Source organism: Ictalurus furcatus, chromosome 5, assembly GCF_023375685.1.
Source record: "Ictalurus furcatus strain D&B chromosome 5, Billie_1.0, whole genome shotgun sequence".
NCBI lineage: Eukaryota > Metazoa > Chordata > Actinopteri > Siluriformes > Ictaluridae > Ictalurus > Ictalurus furcatus.
The window spans coordinates 23,141,181-23,160,566 of NC_071259.1; the positions used below are offsets into that span (position 1 = coordinate 23,141,181).

General features: G+C 38.4%; 1 protein-coding gene across 1 annotated transcript in view; it reads left to right on the top strand.

Annotated features, from left to right (window-relative positions):
* Positions 1 to 19,386, top strand: part of bcar3 (BCAR3 adaptor protein, NSP family member) — a 91,491-nt gene that overhangs the window by 9,384 nt on the left and 62,721 nt on the right. The window contains exons 2-3 of the mRNA XM_053625320.1: positions 2,166 to 2,310; positions 12,094 to 12,208. Coding sequence (XP_053481295.1) covers positions 2,221 to 2,310; positions 12,094 to 12,208 — 205 coding nt within the window. The 5' untranslated portion in view covers positions 2,166 to 2,220. The remainder of the gene's footprint in view (positions 1 to 2,165; positions 2,311 to 12,093; positions 12,209 to 19,386) is intronic.

Below are 19,386 nucleotides of genomic sequence, written 5' to 3' on the forward strand. Positions count from 1 at the left end.
TGCATGTGATGGATTATGAAATTGGCTCTGTAGTTGGCAAGAACATTGGATGAAGCATTTCTGGATGCTAAGGTGAAATTGTCCACTAGCGCGCACACACACACACACACACACACACACACACACACACACATACACACAGAGCGTTACCTAATAACCATAATGGCCACCTTGCACATCCTGCCAAGTTATAAGAAGACATTCTGCAGCTTCATCTCATTTTTAATGCAATGGTTCCTCTGCATTTTTGGTGGTCGAAGGCTTGTGTTTAAAATGATTTGTGTCAGTGCATTGGGAAGGTTGGGAAATGAAAGCTTTATTTCTTTGGCTTACAAGTTAACAGTTCCAAACATAATATGTCTTATGTAAAAGAAACCTTTTATTGATGTGACAGCTGAGTGCCTGAAGTGCGGAAGAGAAACACAGTAGAAATACAAACCTGTCAGAATCCATCTGTTAGACAGACAAAAGCTAGTTTGTAAAACAATTAGTGTCTAGCTAAGGACCAGCAGTCTGTAATTTAAATGCTGTCAGCAGGAGCTCACGTGCATACCTGCATAGACAGATAATGAAACACACACAAACACATATCACAGTAGAATTTTAGGCCATTTAGCATAATCATGGTGGTTCAATGCTTAAAATAGCAATTGCTGAGCTTTTACAACTCCAATTCCAAAAAAGTTGGGACGCTGTGTAAAACGTAAATAAAAACAGAATGCAATTATTTGTAAATCCCATATACCCATATGTTGTTCACAATAGAACATAGAAAACATATCAAATGTTTAAACTGAGTTAATGTACCATTTTAAGAAAAAATAAAGTAATTTTGAATGTGATGGCTGCAACACGTCTCAAAAAAGTTGGGACAGGGGCAACAAAAGGCTGGAAAAGTAAGTGTTACTAAAAAAACAGCTGGAGGTTCATTGGCAATAGGTCAGTAACATGATTGGGTATGAAAAGAGTATCTTAGAGAGGCAGAGTCTTTCAGAAGTAAAGATGGGCCAATCTGCCAATCTGTTGACCAGTCTGTGAAAAACTGTGTCTATAATTTGTGGAACAATTTCAGAATAATGTTCCTCAATGCAAAATTGTGAAGATTATGAATATCTCATCATCTACAAAACATAAAATCATCAAAAGATGATAGAAAGAACCCCTCCAGAACTCATTGTCTGTGAACACAGTTCGCCGTGCCATCCACAAATGCTGGTTAAAGCTCTATCATGCAAAGAAGAAGCCATATGTGAACATGATCCAGAAACGCCACCGTCTTCTCTGGGCCGAAGCTCATTTAAAATGGACTGAGGCAAAGTGGAAAGCTGTTGTGTGGTCAGATGAATCGAAATTTGAAATTCTTTTTGGAACCCATGGAAGTCGCATCTTCTAAACTAAAGAGAACTTAAGAGCCTTTTTGTCAGCGCTCAGTTCAAAACCCTGCATATCTGATCTGGGTGCATCAGTGCCTATGGAATAGGCAGCTTGTAGATCTTTAAAAGCACCATCAATGGTGAAAGGTATATATAGGTCTTAGAGCAACATATGCTTCCATCCAGTTTCCATCCCATCTCTACTTCTGAGAGACTCTGCCTCTCTAAAATACTCTTTTTATACCCAATGATGTTACCCACCTGTTGCCAATTAACCTAAATAATTGCAAAATGTTCCTTCAGCTGTTTCTTTTTAATAACACTTACTTTTCCAGCCTTTTGTTGCCCCGTCCCAACTTTTTTGAGACGTGTTGCGGAAATCAAATTTAAAGTTACCTTATTTTTTTTACTTAAAATGGTACATTTCATCAGTTTAAACATTTGATATGTTTTCTAGTTCTATTGTGAATAACATATGGGTTTATGAGATTTGCAAATCATTGCATTCTGTTTTTATTTAGATTTTACACAGCGTCCCCAGTTTTTCCACATATTTCTCTTGCATTAGCATTCAGGTGTACTTTGAGGGCATGGCAACTTTAAATACCCTGAGCTCACCTTTAAATGTCACTCCTGTCTACACTTCAGATAAAACTCCCAGCTTTTCATGTAGTTTAACCATTCTGCATTTCCTATGTTCCAACTACTACTAAATAAAACATCGTTCTTTTTCACCTACACCTAACAAAAACAGCATTTAACATGACTGTAAACAATCTAACCCTTTTTTAGACTCCGGGCTGCAGGCCGTGTGAAGAAGAAGACTGTATGTAGTGCAGGATCCACCATGAAGCACCTGCCCATCTCTAAATGGCTCAGGCAGCTTGGTCTACCGCAGTACTGCACACTATTTGATGAGGAATATGATGGAGTGGAGGTGAGATATTCAAAGCTACATGTACACAGGTATACACATTCTGTGCAATCTTTATGAGGACTATACAGTGGTGAACTGGCAAATTCCATGACTTGGGCCATTTTGCACTCATGTTTCCTATTGGTGTACAAACCTTGAATTCAACTGCTTACACTTGCCATTGCAATTTACAGTCTTCACATCCTTATTGAAATGGCAGGTTTTTGTGATGAAAAGTCAGAAGATAAATCAAATACACAATACAATATTTTCCATATTTAATAAGACCTTGTAACCACCAAAATTCAAGAGAAAAACAAATCATACAAAACAACTGAATTAAAGCGAAAAATCCATGGTTGTATAAGTGTGCACATCCTTTTATAATGCATAGATTTTATATTCTATTTTATAAAGGCTGTAGCTGTATTCAGAGTTAGCCATGGCCATTAGGCGTATAAAAAATATCAAAGGTATTGGATGAATCATGAAGCACTGAAAAGACTTTAATCAATATGTGGAGAAAATGTGGCAGCACAGGGACATTGCCAAGATCAGGATAACCCTCCAAAGTTGATAGCAGGACAAGGAGAAAACTTACCAGGGATGCACATGTCTGGGCTATGGGGTAGGATAACAAGATGGCAGCAATTTCTCCCAAAAAAGTACATCTAAGCTTGTTTACATCTTACAAAATATATTTACAGTCTGATGAGACAAAGGCGGCATCTTCAGGCCTTGACTGTAAGGCCCCATTGATAAGGCACACCTGGTATTAACATTTGTCTCGAGTGATCCGATCACAAGTGGACAGGTGAGGCATTTACACCTGGCATTCCGCTACATTTGTTTTCAGGCAGAAACGTCCCATGAATCCTAATTTATCCACCTTTATGGCCTTTTTCATACATTTTGCTCACATGGTCTGCTAACAAAACAAAAATGAATGGGAGATGAGACAGCTACAAACTACAAACAGCAGCTGCTTTTGTCTCTGCTGTTATAGCATCGTTAACCAATTTCCAAACAAGTCTTGCAGTGATTACATATTTTATGTTGTCTGGGATGCATTGAGATGCATTCAGGTTCACACTAAAAATGTGATGTGTCCTCGAGACACGTTAGACCCCATTCACATCCATACATCACATCAGGATGCATGTTAATGATAGGTGTGAACGCCCCAAAAAGATACGTTTGGCAAAAAGACAATACAGCACATCATCCAAAGAATACCATACCTACTGTGAAGCATGGTGGTGGCAGCATCATACTTTTGGGCTGCTACTCTTCAGCTGGGACAGGGTCTCTAATCAATGTTGATGGGATAATGACCAGCTCCAAATATTAAACTATTTTGGCACAAAACCTGCTGGCAGTGTCAAAAAGCTGAAGATGAAGAAGAATATCACCTTACTACATGATAACTACCAGAAACACACATTCATGTCAACCAAGGAATGGCTTCAGGCAAAGGAAATCTTGGAATGACCCAGATCCCAGACCTCAATCCCATAGGAAACCTGTGGAATGACTCAAGAAGAGTTATGCAGATGAGATTCCTTGGCAATGTGAAGGAGCAACTTTTTTTGTGTAAAGAATAGCAGAAGAAGCAGAATTCTAGGTTTGTGAAGCTAATGGAGACTTGTTTACAAATATGTACTGCTATAATAAATACAAAGGGTGCTACCACAGTGTATTAGTAGGAGGGTGGACACTTATGCAGTCAGGGTGTTATTTTTTATTTGAATTGTTTTTCCTAATAATTAGATTTCTTTTTATTCTCTTGAATTTTGTTGGATGTAAGGTCACATTAAACTAAAAATTGTTGGCAGGATTTTATCTTAATTTCTGGCTTTACATCCCAAAAACATTAAATTTCTATAATGGTCTGTAAGGGTGTGATTTTTATAATCACGTTTGTGCCTAAATTCAACCATGTTTGGCTCAGAATAATATGAGGGATTGAGTTGGACTGGAGCTATCCAAAGATCTTAAACACTAGCAGGTTTCATACAAACTGTAGAGTTGGAAGGTCTTATCTCTCCATCCAGCTCACACGCAAACACGCACGCACATATGCAGGCTAGGGAATTATATCTTTACGAGGGTTTACTATTTATTATCAGACCCTGGAAAGGTTTAGCTATATTTCTATGCTATCTCTAGAGAGCTTAGTACTATCTTACCCCAGTATGAGTGAAATCTGCCAGCAAATCTTTGTTCAACATCATTAAGTCCATCTGCAACCAACACTTAAGAATGACAGACATGTTTTACCTGTCTGCTTAATCTTCATTCATCTCATCATAACCCTGAGCTTAACATGTACAGCGAACTCTCACTCACTGTTGGAATGCGCTGTTATGATGATGGAGTCATCCAGAGATCGTAAACAGTAGCAAGCACCAGAATTGGCCTACCTCATCTCGTGAACACACACACACACACACACACACACACATACACCCACACACAAGCACATGCTTTATTGCTCTTTTTTGGCATTCACTGTGTTTGGCATTCAGAGCCCATTCCACCCAACCATCATTGAGACAAAAACACAAGTGTTCAGGTTCAATGAGTTTGTTTGTTTTGGCACTGTCAGGGCTTGAAATAAGAAGAGAGGTTCATGCTCAGGCCCAAGAAGGAGATTTATAGTGAACGCATAATTGCTGTTACATTGATGTGAAAAAAAATAATCATATGCTGTTGGTGTTCATAGTTATTACATCTCAGGATGTTTTCACACTTGGAGAGAAAACTAAAGTCCATACCCAGGATAAATTCTGGACTCTGGAGGTTTCAGAGAGGGTGTCATCATTGCAGGTTTATTTTCACACAAGTGAATTTTACCAAACTGTGGCTAGATTTCACAAGCCAGTTCTACTGTATTCACAATTGTTGCCAAATTAAAGAGCAAACATCCCCTTATAGTTCATATCAATGCATATTTAACTGATATAGCATTTATTCAACTAGTGTTCAGTGGTTTGGATGAAGCTGCCTATATATACAAAAATAATTCCAATTTTCAGTTCAGTTGTAGTTACTTGTGTTTGAATGGCGTCTTTGCTCCATGTGGTGTCTTCCGCAAAACACAGCTTGTCTTCTCCTGCCACGTTGGAGCTTTAAGTCATGTTAATCAACACTTGGAGTGGATCACTTTCACAAATGGTGCTGTCCACACCCAAAGTTTACTTGGAGAGAACCCCAGAACACAGAGTGGTTTTAATCGGTACTATCTGTTTAAATCTGTTTAATCTGTACTTTCATTAGATAATGTGTGCTTAGTCTATTTGTTTTTAGTTTCTCTTCCACAGGCATTTTGGGGGAAAAAGATGAACGAGTAAATAATCCAACCCAATTATGTTCTTTACACCTGTGACTGTGTAGAATACAGTTCTCAATCACTGCTGTCGTCACTGTGACATAGAGATCAAATCTAGGGGATGTTTCACTGTGGAATTACCTGATATGACTGCCACTGATAGGCTGCATTATTCTACACTCTAGAAGAAATCAGCACCAGCCTTCATATTTTTCTATGTATTTTTCTATGTATTTTTCTTACAAGCATTGTTTACACTGTTGCCTTTGCTCTCACAAAAATCCAAAATATTCCGCCTTAAGACATTTCTTAATTGCAAACGATCTGATGTGGATGCCAAAAATTCAAGGTTATATTGTCTTTTTATCTTTAAAAGACAGGAGGTCTCTGCCCTGCTAGCACATACCAGCTGTCCCTGCCTGGACTGTAACCATGTTCAAAAATAACTTGCACAAAATTTACTGAACTCTCAGAATTCCTAGATAAATACTGAAAATTTGTAAATGTGCTAATTTGACTGACAAATTGTGAAAACATTTAGGGACCATGTTGACATCATGTGCAAACTAGGGAGAAGAAACAACACTTAAATGCAGTTTATTGAAAAACGAGTTATTATTAAATAATTATTCATTATTTTGGTTTCATAAATCACACATGTTTCAATTAACCTATTGACACTGCCTTGCCCTTTTCGGTTTTAGGGAGAAATTGCACATATTGAATACTTCAAAGATATATTGCTCACTTGAAACACCTATTCAATTTGTCATGGTTATGCTGGATTTGGCGCTGAACTACGTTTCCCCCAGGATCATGTCACATGACTATTTGCACCTGTTTCACATTTTGGTTTAATTGAGCACTAGTATTTAAGTCACGTCTTGTATAGCACTAGGTGTCTAGTTTTTGTCTTTCATTGTCGGTTGTTGTCATGTAATGCTCTCTAGTCCACGTATGTCACATTAGCTTGAAACCATAGTTCGTGTTTTCTTGTCTAAGTTTGCGTTGTCTGTGTCGTTTGTTTCTCCTTATTAAAAAATTATTCTGCATTCGCATCCGCCTCCTCTGCAAATCCCTGACGTACTTGTTGATCCTGTTACTGTATCCTACATCAGAGTGCACATTTTTAGTAAATTATTGTCACAGTGCAAATGAACACAGGTCAAAAAATAAAGGGCAATTGTGAAAACAGGCAAAACATGTAAAGCCTCGTATCCTGCTGAGTCCTGCACTAAGTCATGGGTTTTGGACAAAAAAATGGGGAAGCAGGGTTTTTGGGGGGGATTATCCCTAGGCAAGGCTGAAAGATGGTTCACTCTGTACTCTTGGTTCCTCTGTGTCTGAGTCAGAGGGCTACTTTTAGCAGGAGAGGTCATGTTTGTCAGCTGCTGTCTGTGCTGCAGTTAGTCACTCACTCTAGTCAATACAACCTGTATTTTACCTTTGCTTATCATTTCTAACAATGACACTGTTTTTTTAATGAAAGTCTTTCAGGTAGCATTGAACAAGATGTCAACTCTTCTTGTTGTTCCTCTTGCCCTTCTCCGTCTTCTTTTAATTTGTCACTTTTTCTTCTAAATAGACTTCAGTTAAATGCAGAGCCTGAGCAGTAAATTTTGATTTATTAGCCTGTACCACCTGGCTACCACATACACACACACACACACACACACACACACACACACACACACACACACAGTCCATATTTAAACTGAGGACCAGGTGGCCTGTGTACAGTGCCCTCGTAAAAATATTTTCTTGCCTTAACAATTTACAGTAAACTCTCTGAATAACCGTTTGCTGTCCTCACCACAGTTTATCCAGAGACAGTTAAAGTAGAACATTTTAAAAACACAGCTAACTTCCAATTTAAATGAAAAGCTTCTATTCACTGACAGCTAAAGATTTTGTGATTTTATGCTGCTCGTTGTTAAACTCTAGATAAAAGCATAGCTAATTTATGGACGTCTTATCACTTCTGTAATGAATCTGCAGCACCACACTGCAGACCCTGCAAGAAGCAAAGCGCCAATGTCCATTACTGATCCATTACTGCAGGAAGCAGACACGGAAAATGAAGAAAAGCAGACACTATTTGTACCTGTGTACAAATAAGAATGTGTACTGTTTGCACTAACAAACTTGACTCCTGGTTTTAAATACACAGTAAAGTAGCAGTATCTTGCTAGCACATTTTGCTACTAGGTTTATTTACACAATGCAATAGTTACCCTGGCAATTGCTAACTTGTTAGAAACTTTTACGAACTGTCGATGTCAGTTACATAGTGCTGGAGAGGAAACATTAGTTAAAACAAATTAACTAGCTAGTATGCTAGTTAGTAGTACCACAGTGTTGCTAAAATACTATGCTGTGTAAACAGTACAGTAAGCCAAAGAACTGAAAAAAGGCTAGTGGTGATTTGATTAAGTGTGCAATTTTATGGCACAGCTTTCTTTGCTTACTTATTTCTTATGGAAATAATTGTCTTATGTGGCCAATTTAGCCAAGCACAGCATGTGCAGTAGCTACTGGATGGTTAAGAGAAGAGGGAGAAGCCCGTGTAAGATTAATGACAGAGAAAAAAACATTCCACCAGTTTCTTGATAGCAACGTGAAAGTGATAACTCTAAACTAATGTATTACCAACGTCCTGTTGTGGAATCTTGAAAAGCGATTTGCAGTAAAGACTGATCATGACAAGGTCGTTGTTTGGCCTGTGATAAGTCCAGCATTAATGAGTGCTGCCTTGCTGCTGCTAATTAGCTAAACAGTACCTAAGAAATATCAAACTTTGGCCACATACTGAAATGCTCAATCTGTCTAAACAGTATTCTTCATCTTGAAAACCTCAAATTGTAACAAACATATATATACAGTACACAGAAAAAGTAGTGAGAAATTATACTAATTAAAAGTATAGCTCATGTGTCAAAATCTTATTCAATTGAAGGTGGTAGTATCCAGCCAAAATGTACCAAAAGTAAAAAAAAAAATATATATATATTCTGTTAAATATCTCAAATATTGAAAAGTAAAAAGTAAATGCTTTTAACTGATGAAATGAAGTAATGTCATGTTTTCATGTACAAACTAACCTTTATTACTTATCTAAAACTGCTATAAGCAACTATTCTGTTTTCCTGAAATCATTCAATCTTTATAAGTTACCTGCCTATATGCATGACTGACACTGTGCAGTTTGCTAATTATTATTATTATTTTTAAATCATGGAAATAACCCCAATATTTACCATTCACTAGCCAATTATGTTGGCTACTAGAATCAATGTTAGTCTAACCTGGCATTAGCAAGGAAAACAGGCTTAGTTCAATATAGGCAGTTAATGTTAGCAAATTAGCTAAACATGCTTTTTCAAATTAGATAGCGTTCATGTGTTCTATGAAAGCAATGGAGATACATCATTTTCTATGAATCTTTGCTTACTCCTGATTATTAAAACATTTTACTGAGGTAGGGCTAGGGGCACTCAACCTCAGGTTCGACAGTACAGTCCAGTCTATCAATATTCAGATGCACACAGATAGCTACAATATAGTGTAATACATTTATGTAGCTATACAGCTATACAGTACCCTCTGAAAGTGAATGGCAAGGCCAATTCTATTTTTTTCCTTTTTTTTTTTGCTATATACTGAAGGCCTTTGGGTTTGAGATCAAAAGATCAATATGAGACAGCAGATCAGAATTTCAGATTTCGTTTCCTGATATTTACATCTAGACATGTTAACGTAGAACATCGCACCTTTTGTTTGAGCTCACCCATTTTTCAAGTGATCAAAAATATTGGAACAAGTGCCTGACAGGAGTTTCTTGTTGTCTAGGTGTGTCCTGTTAGATTCATTGTTTAAACAATTAATAGCTCTGAATGTCTTCTCTTGGTTTGAACCCTGGGTTTCACTGTATTTGTGGCTAAAAAGGATAAACCAACGTGAAGATCAGAGAGCTGTCTATGGGAGAAAAACAACCCATTTTGATGCTAAGAAAAGAGGGAAAATCAATCACTGCCACTGCACAAGCATTGGGCATAGCCAGTACAACAATTTGGAATGTCCTGAAAATGAAAGAAACCACTGGTGTACTAACAGCCAGACAAACAACTGGTTGGCCAAGTAAAATAACAGCAGTTGATGACAGAACCATTGTGAGAGCTGTGAAGAAAAACCCAAATACAACAATCAGTGACATCACCAACAAACTCCACAGGGCAGGGGTGAAGGTATGAAAATCAACCATTTGAAGAAGACTTTGAGAGCAGAAATATAGAGGCCACAAGATGAAAACCGCCCATCAGCAGTAAGAATCAGAAAGCCAGAGAAATAACAAGATTAACCTCTATCAAAGTGATGGAAAGGCCAAAGTGTGGAGAATGAAAGGATCTGCTCATGATCCAAAACATAGAAGCTCATCAGTCAAGCATGGTGGAGGTAGTGCCATGTCTTGGGCTTGCATGGCTGCTTCTGGAACAGTCTCACTAATCTTTACTGATGATGTAACTCATGATGGTAGCAGCAGAATGAATTCAGAAGTCTACAGAAACATTCGGTCTGCCAATTTACAGATAGATCTAATTGGGGGAATTTCATCATGCAGCAGGACAATGATCCAAAACACACTGCCAACACAACAAAGGACTTCATCAGGGGAAAAATTTTAGACTGGCCAAGTCAATCAGCAGACTTAAACCCAGTTGAGCATGCATTTCACCTCCTGAAGAGGAGACTGAAGGGAGAAACACCCCAAAACAAACAACAACTGAAAGAAGCTGCAGTACAAGCCTGGAACAGCAACACAAAGTAGGAATGTAACAGTTTTGTGAAGTCAGTAGGCCTTTGGCTTGATGCAGTTATTGCAAGCAAGGGATATGCAACCAAATACTAAGTGTTATTTACTTTAAACTACTGATCCCACAATTTTGCTCACCTAAAAATTATGTGATATATCACCAAAGATGCTATATTCTAAGTTATTTAACACATGTATATGTAAATATCAGGAAATGAAAGCTGAAATTCTGATCTATCGTCTCATATTCATCTTTTGATCTCAAACCCAAATGTCTTCAGTGTACAGCAAAAATAAACAGAATTGGCCTTGTTGTTCCAATACTTTTGGAAGGGACTGTAACTGCACTGTGTTGGATGAGATCACAGCGAATGACAAATTGGCACGATTCTTGATAGTTTCTTTTTTCTACATTGATGAACTTGATTGGATGCTTTAAATAGAAATGGAGTGAAAGTCATTTTTTAAAAATGGAAATATAATTAAGTATGAGTACAGGTGTTCAATTTCAATAAAACTCAAGTAAAGTATAAATACCCCCAAAGTGATACTTATGTATATTAACGATGTACAATTACCTAAGCATTTTCAACCCTAGCATATTTATTTTTATTATACTCATACAAAGTAGAAAGTAACACTGTACAAGCCTGAAATTATGGAAGTATCAACAGTAATCACCAAAACAAGCTGGTGAGTCGACTTAGCATTTTCATACGCTAGCTTATAAGGCAATAAAAAGACTTAATAATTTCATTGTCCAGTGCTTGTGAAGTGTCTCTTATCAGAGTTGACTGCACAGAAACCGTGTGAGTTGCATGTTGGATTGAGGCTGGTTTTAATCATCACTTGTTAAATGCGGCTGTGATCTGGGAAGAAAGAAGATACACAATGGACCCTTACCAGCACAGCACACTATCTGCTCCTTCTGTCTTTCTTTTTCTAACAAAACAAGCCTGAAAAAACAGAACATGATGAAAGCGCGTGGGGAAAATGGCAGAATAGTTGTTGATAGCGAAGATTCAGCTGGGTTGTGATGGGAGCTCATGGAGCTTGTGAGATAAGATGCACAATGAGGCTAATGCAGCATAAATCTGTTTCTCCAGCATAAGATCAACAGCACCTACAGCTCACTGCACCATTTTGCTATGACAAAACCTACAAAGACAGCGTGGGACCAAGTTCAAGTCTTTTCACACGTAATTTTATGATGAACTTCAGCCTGGACGTATAATTTGTATTAAAAAAAAGTTGTGAGATTAGTACTTTTCAGAATTCATAATTTTAAACGAAGAGTGTTTAGTTGATTCAACTTTTTTGGATGTACAGCTGTTTGTGAACGAGTGTGAGGCATGTGCTCTGTAAATGCTAACCAGCAGAAAATAGTTCAACCACCTACAATTAAACTTCTCTTGTTTTGTCTCACCAGGGAACATAGATAGACAGAGTATTTCATAAACAAAGCAGCAATCTTTTTTCCCTTATCGCAGGCAGCAAGAATTTACTGTTGTTGGAACTCAGAGAGGCAGGACACATGGAAGTAATGACAGACTACTGGCTCAACTTGCATATTTAGCAGTGTCGATAATAGTGATCAGGTGTAAGTGGTGCATGGTGCCAGGTAGACTTCAATAATACGAAACCATCCATTTATTCCCTGTAGGACCTGTTGCACTTTACAGAGATGGACTTGTTGGAGTTGGGGATTCACAGTCGACTCCATCGCATCCACATCCTTTCAAGCATCCAGGTTTTGCAGGAGAGAGAGACCAAAAGAGGTCAGTGTCACCATCAGGCCAACACTTTTCTCTATGCCTGCCGAAGAAGGTAAGGCTATCCCTGCATCCCAATTCGTCTACTTATTCTACATACTAAAAGTATGTACTCTTTTTTTTGTGTGAAGAAAAAGTACATACTTTTGAGTGTGTAGCAAAAGAGTATGCAAGGACTGGGACATGAAAACACATCATGTAACAGAAGAGAACACTGCCACTGTAAACAAACCCCTCTTTGCATTTCAGCTTTTCCTCTTATATATTTTCTACTATATCATTCAATTTGCCAGTTCCTTGATTTATTTTTCCACATTTTATTTACACCTCTCTGAAATGCGTGCTTGAATTCGGCGAAGCAAACCAGCACAAAACGCAAGACATTGTGAGCAATATTAGCTAAAAAAGTGTCCATGGATCCAAAAATCTACCAGAAATAGTAGACCATATGGGTACCTTTTGGGATACTTATTTCAACATACTACAATTTGGGACATACTGATTCTCATCTCGGATACTATTTAGTACGGATTGTATGCCAATCGAGATGCAGGGTATATGTGTGTTTCCACTGTAGTTACCTTCTTTAGGAACCTCAGGAGCTTCAGGCACAGTTATTGGGTTGGTGGGTCAATTGCTGACTGCAAACTACTGGGGTGCTGTACTGGAGCTCAGAGGAAGCAAGTGTTAGTCTTCACCCTCCTTGGTTGGTAGCTGTATGATAAGGGAGAGCTGGCTGGTGGGTGGGAATTGGAAGGTTACCAAATGGTTAGAAGTCAAACAAAGGATCTTTAGTCAGCCCTGCCAGGATTTTGTGATTTTGCGATTGCAGAAATGAATGCAATATCAAGGAAACTCCACAATATTTGGATGAGCTTGAAAATGTCTTAAATTATTGCAAATTTTCTGCAGATTTGGGCCAAGACACATCATGTGATGTGCATCGCAACGTGCATTCAGCCAAAGCCTGCTACGATTCACGTACGCTGAACAGGAGTACAGCTAAAAAGGCCTCATTTACCAACAAAAGTCCCTGTGAAAAACAATTTTGTGCAATTGCAATTTCATTAATACAACTAGTTTTACGCAAAAAAAAAAAGCACAAGAAACTCCTCAAGTTGCATCGCATGTTTTTTAAAAAGCCGCAGCAAAATCAAGCATTTTTGGCAGCAACAGTAACAAAAAAAAGTGGAATGTGAAATCCTGTACTGACCGTTTAGTGTGCTAAATGTAACTTAAAAAAATAAATAAAGTGTTTATGTTCCTCAAACTGAAATTAGCCTTCTAACTTAAATTAGAAATCTAACCTTCCAGAAAACAGTCTGGGTTCCGGGAAAGGTTCCACTATTAGACATATGCCTTTATTCACAGTCAGAGTAAATCCATAACCATTTAGTAGTCTGTGTGTAAATGTGCCGTAAGTGAGCGCTCTATGAGCCACTCTGAACACAGTCATATGATTAGGTGTCACATGATAGACTTCTGCATGACCTTGATTCACTGTGTGTAGGATAAAAATAAAAACTATTATAAACTTTCTTCCTCTTTTCCAGATCTTTCCTTCCACTCTATATCAATCTGTCTAATGACCTGAGAAGCGTATAGACACAAGCACAGCCCTCCCCATTCCCACCCAACCAAGCTTCATCCCAAAAATCACAGGCTAAACTAAACAAAAGCAGGAGTTATCATATCCTTCCCAGTTGGGATGTGTCACTGATTCCTCTCTCTCTGTCTTTGTCATTCCTGCAATCTCTGTCTTTCTTCAGTTGTATCCTGGTGTAATCAGTCCCTGCAGGATTTCACAGAGTTTTTGTTGTGATTGTTGCGGCCAGAAATGCTTACTTTTGCTGCGTCGTTTTTAGAAGTATGCGATGCGCAGATTTTTGTGCTTTGTTTATGGAGAACTACTTGAATTGGAAGCGAAATTGCATAATTGCATTTGCACAAAAGGTCTTTCGCAGTTATTTTTTGTTGGTAAATGAGACCTTTTAGCTGTATTCATGTTTGACTCTTGTGAATTGAAGAGGTCTTGGCTGATTCTGGCATGCAATCAACATGCATTCTGGCTGAATGCATGTTGTGATGACATCACATGACGCGTCTTGGCCCAAAATTACAAGCTACTCCAAATATTGCGGAGTTTGCTTGATTTTGTGTTAATTTATGCGACTGCAAAATCGCAAAATCCTGGATGGACTGTATAATGGCTGCATTAGTTTAGCTTGAAGAGGAGAGACAGTGTGTCTGTGTGGCCTTGGGGGATAAAGGATATGGGGATGTATCAACAAGGTTTAGTTAAGAAAACTATCCAGTGGAGTGCAGTGTGTGTGTGTGTGTGTGTGTGTGTGTGTGTGTGTGTGTGTGTGTGTGCCTGCATTTTCCCTTGACGCCAGCTCAGCCTGCTCGGAGGTCTTCATCAGAGAAAAGTGTAATTAGGTGTTATGCTAGGATTTCAGGACAGAGCGGCATGAAAGAGATATGAGTGTGGAATTATGCAGTATGCTGGAATTAAGATCAGACAGAAGCCTAGTTGGCATCAGTGCCCGGGGAACACACAGTAACACTACACTGATGAGTTTACTGTCAACACAGATAAGGTGTCATGCAGGGGCTTGTTTCCACCCAATGTGTGTACGGCACATTAACATGCACAAACACACACATACCCACACACATAGCTGTTAAGGGGCATGAAGGAGGACCAAGCACACGTTTGTAGATTTTAAACTCCTCTCCCCTCAACCTCAAACCTCACAGTTACTGCAGCCTAAGGGTTAATGTTCTGTCTGTGTAATTAAGTCTTACACACACACACACACACACACACACACACACACACAAACACACACACAAACACACACACACACACACACTGACATGCTGAAGCTTGTTTGCCTGCATTAAAGTCTCCAAAGTTTTAGCTATAGCAGCTCGAGCTGCATTGACAGATACACACTTCTTGTGTTATGATTTGGATCAGCGCTCTCTAAAGGTTTCAGACAGAGGAAGCACATATTTTCTAACTTTATACCTTCTCTTAATTTTTCATTTTGCACACTATTTGTGTACAAAATTCCCACAACAATTTGAACTGACTTATATTATAAAAATCTCTACTAACCAAAAAAAAAAACCCAGCACATTCTTCTTGTGTTTTTTTAGACTATAAGAACTTGCAGGTGAGAAAATGTGAAAATGTGAAATCTGTACCTAATGCGGTTTCTGCTTATTTCTCACTGAATTGATCTCCGACACACTGGATATGTACCAAAGTGCATACTATCATTCTGAGTAGCTGGTCACTCCACTATATAAACTGTTATGTTGCGATGCACTATGTTAACTTACTAATTAATAAACCCGGTATGCAAATTGGGACAATGCACAATATTGTGTCTAGAAACTCAGAATAAGTATGAAGAGTCTGAAGAAATACAGAGAAATGTTGCAAAGTGGCAAATAGACCTCAACTCTATAACAAACCATTTGCTTATATTTCTCTCAGGCAGCATAGCAAACACACGCATGTTGGTTTGACTGCAAGAATTTACAGTCATTATTTCATGGTTTCATGACAGATACTTAATCATCATGCTCAGCTTTATAAGAGCAACAGATTGCAAAAGATTTCACAAAAGATTTCACCGATATTTGCGTGTATGAAATGCTTCTTCTTTTGTTGACAAGGCAAGCTAATGAATATTAATGAGCATCGGGCAATCTAGTTTATGAATATTAATGAGTAGCGAGTAGTGTCAGTGAGTTGTAGAGGTTGAAAATGGAATATCACAAGCATATATTTAAAAAATTCACAATTGTTTAGGAGACATATATGCCTGAAAATGATAACCTATAGGATCTTTTAACACGTATAAACCTCTAAAGATACAGAACTCTGAGTTGTCTTCAAAGCTGTGCTTGTTTTTGTGCAGAGAGAGGACCGCTCCTATTGTTTTTCATGAGAACAGTCTGAGGAGTCAACAGGAGGTCTGACTGAACTAGCTTCAACACCTTTAACAGCTCATCCTGAATGCCGCTCCACCTAGCCTCACATCCTGTGAGAAATGCTAATGCTGTTGACACAAAAGTGTCTTAGGAGCCGTGTAGAACAAACAGCTCCTGTAGCTTCCCAGGTGTCTTTGGATGGACAATCAGAGGTCAGCGTGGTTTCTGAGTCGACTTCCTCCCAAAACAAATGATAATGGCATTGTTGTGGCTGTTTCTTCATTCAAGGCTAACCACTACTGAATTTCCATATCAACCATAGTTTGGATTTTTTTTTTTGTTCACAGTGGATTTAAATTTTTTTATCAAACTACTACGAACACCCAGGTGCATCACTGCGAATTACAAAAACACATCCAGATTGTGGGAACATCTATAAATGTATATTAAACACACTCGTAAAAAACCAGTCATAAACAAAGGCATGTATTCAGTATGAGGAAGTTCAAATTAGCTTACAGCGCAGACTAGCTCTTAACATGCAGCTTCGTTTTTTCAGTGCTATGTGTATGAATAGAGAGCTCAGCGAAGTAATCTTGGCTTGCTTTAAAATAAGTGGCTCATGGCTGTACGTGTTACTTGCACACACCGATTAGAATTCATTCATCACTGATGGGTGTAAAATGTACCCTTAAAGAGGCACATGGAATGGTTCCTACCCTGCTATTTTTACAGATTGCAGATTTGTAAGCTTAATTGGCAGCTTTTGCACATTGCCTGTCTTGTTCCAAAGTATTTCTGACCTAAACAAATGGACTAGGTGTATTTGGTCAAAAACCTAGCCTTTAGAAGCAAAGAAATGGATGCAGTGTTTAATTTGACAAACTGAATCAGTGGCGGCTCAGCAGTCAATGTACTGCACTAATGACTGGGCAGTCAGAGAGCGGCTGTTAACCCTCTACTGCTCTAATACTGTGTTGTATTGTATCTTACTTGTGTGTTACTTTTGTTCAAAGAAAATTAATAAGTGTAAAATCTGTCTTTTAGGTTGGATATTTCAAAGCATTAATTTAGTGGTCGGAATGTCATTGAGTATACCTACATGTTTAGTTTCGTTATTGTTAGTTACTGATCAATTCCGAAACATATAGTGAGTCATTTAATAATTTGTTCAGTCATGTTAAACAAAGAAGAGTCAAACTAAAGAGTCTCTCTCTCTCTCTCTCTCTCTCTCTCTCTCTCTCTCTCTCTCTCTTTCTCTCTCTCTCTCTCATCTTTTATTTTTCGGGATGTTCCTTGGGCGTGCGGTTTCCTGTCGTCTTTACTGGCACGCTGGGTGTTAGGTTGAAAGGGTTCTCTGCCACTTCCAGTCTGGTTTCTTGTCTGTCAGGGTCCTAAACATAAACAGTTAGCTGCTCTTCATGTCCCCTTAAAAAAAGCCCTAGTGTTTTTGTGAATCAAGCATCCCTTATGGAAATATACAGAGTGTCCCAAATGTCTCAGTACATAGGGGAAATGAACACTTTTTTGCAAAATGTCTTCCAAATTTTTTCACACTTACATTATATTATATATATTTTTAAATTTCAGATAGCCTTTATTGAAGGCATTATTGCATATTGAAATCATTCTCATGGCTGGATCGGGAAGCTGTCGCAAGGTTGCGATGGACTTTAACAGGAAACATGGTGAGCACATCACACACAACAATGTTGCCAAACTTATTAACAGATTCAAAAAGACTGGAAGTGTGGCGGACCAACCGAGAAGTGGACGTCCACGAACATCCACTGACGAAGGCACAACCGAAGCGGTGCTGGCAAACATACCTCCCTATGTATGGAGACTTTTAGGACACCCAGTAGTATACTTTACTACACGTTTTAATGTTTTAAGTACAATATATGTACAGTAAATTATATCATAGAATACTAGGGTGTTCTATATAATTTTAATGTTTTATGTAAATATGCACATGAAATCATAGAATACTAACATGTATTATTTTATATACTATGAAGTACTTCTATACTTTTTTTGGACAAAAAAATATAGCTGTAAGTAAATCTATTATAGGTTTTAGCTTGATATGTAGTACACTAGCCATATGCTAAAGATACATGATTAAGACGTGTGATGAAGCTACAAGCCTGTTTTAAAAAATATTTGTTCTGTGGTTTGTTTAATTATTCATATAGCACATTTAAAGGAAAAGTTTCAGCCAAAATGCTGCATATATGAATTTGAATAATCAAAAGCTCTTCTCTACATATAAAGTGAGTAAGAGTGTGTTCAGGACACATTTCCGTATTTCCTGGATTACAATTTGTTTACATAAAAACATAACAAACAAATTAGTTTCATAACCATATCACTTACTGGCATGGTGGTGCAATGTAGCATTGCCACCTTACAGCTTACACCTTATAGGGTCCCCTGTTTGATCATGAACTGCAGAGTTTTTGTCCATATTATCTCTGTGTTCACGTGAGTGTTTTCTGGGTTCTCAGAGGATTGGATTCCTCTGCGGTAAGATTGTAGGTGTGAATGAATGTGAGAAAGTGTGTATGCATGGTACCGTGTGAAGGACTGATGTTCTATCCATGATGAATTCTCCTGCATCGCTCCCAAGGTTTTCTGGGATTGGCTCCAGACCCACCCTCGACCCTGACCAGAATAAAGTGGCTACTTTATGAAGATGAACGAATGAAAGGTTGATGGTAATTCATGCTTTTACTACTGTCTGGCATTTACCCAGAATGCATGAGCTTGGTGCCCTTATCAGACTCATGATTGTACAGATCACACTGTGAAGGCCACTGCAGATACCTTCAGCAAGCACTCTTGTTTATTTGACAAATGTAGGGTATTAGTCTTTAGAAAACAAAACATGGATAACAGTCATGGACTATCCAAGGCCATGTATGAGGACTTGGGTACTCAGCATGCCAGCTGATATCACCCTCACTGACATCCATCTTTTCAACTGTTCATTGAGTAGCATAGTTATCCTGTTTCAGGATCAGCCTGGCTTCTGACCATATAGGGACAACACATCTCACTCTGTCCATGTATCAGCTCTAAATGTGAGCTCTGCTGGCTTTTCTGTCCATTGCCATGGGCACCATGTGAGAATGGTAGCTAGGCATAATCCTGCTGACAGCACTGTGGAAATGTGAGAGGGAGGATGATGTTCAGTTATGTTAGTCAAGTGAGCTGTCATTATTTCCTGGCGG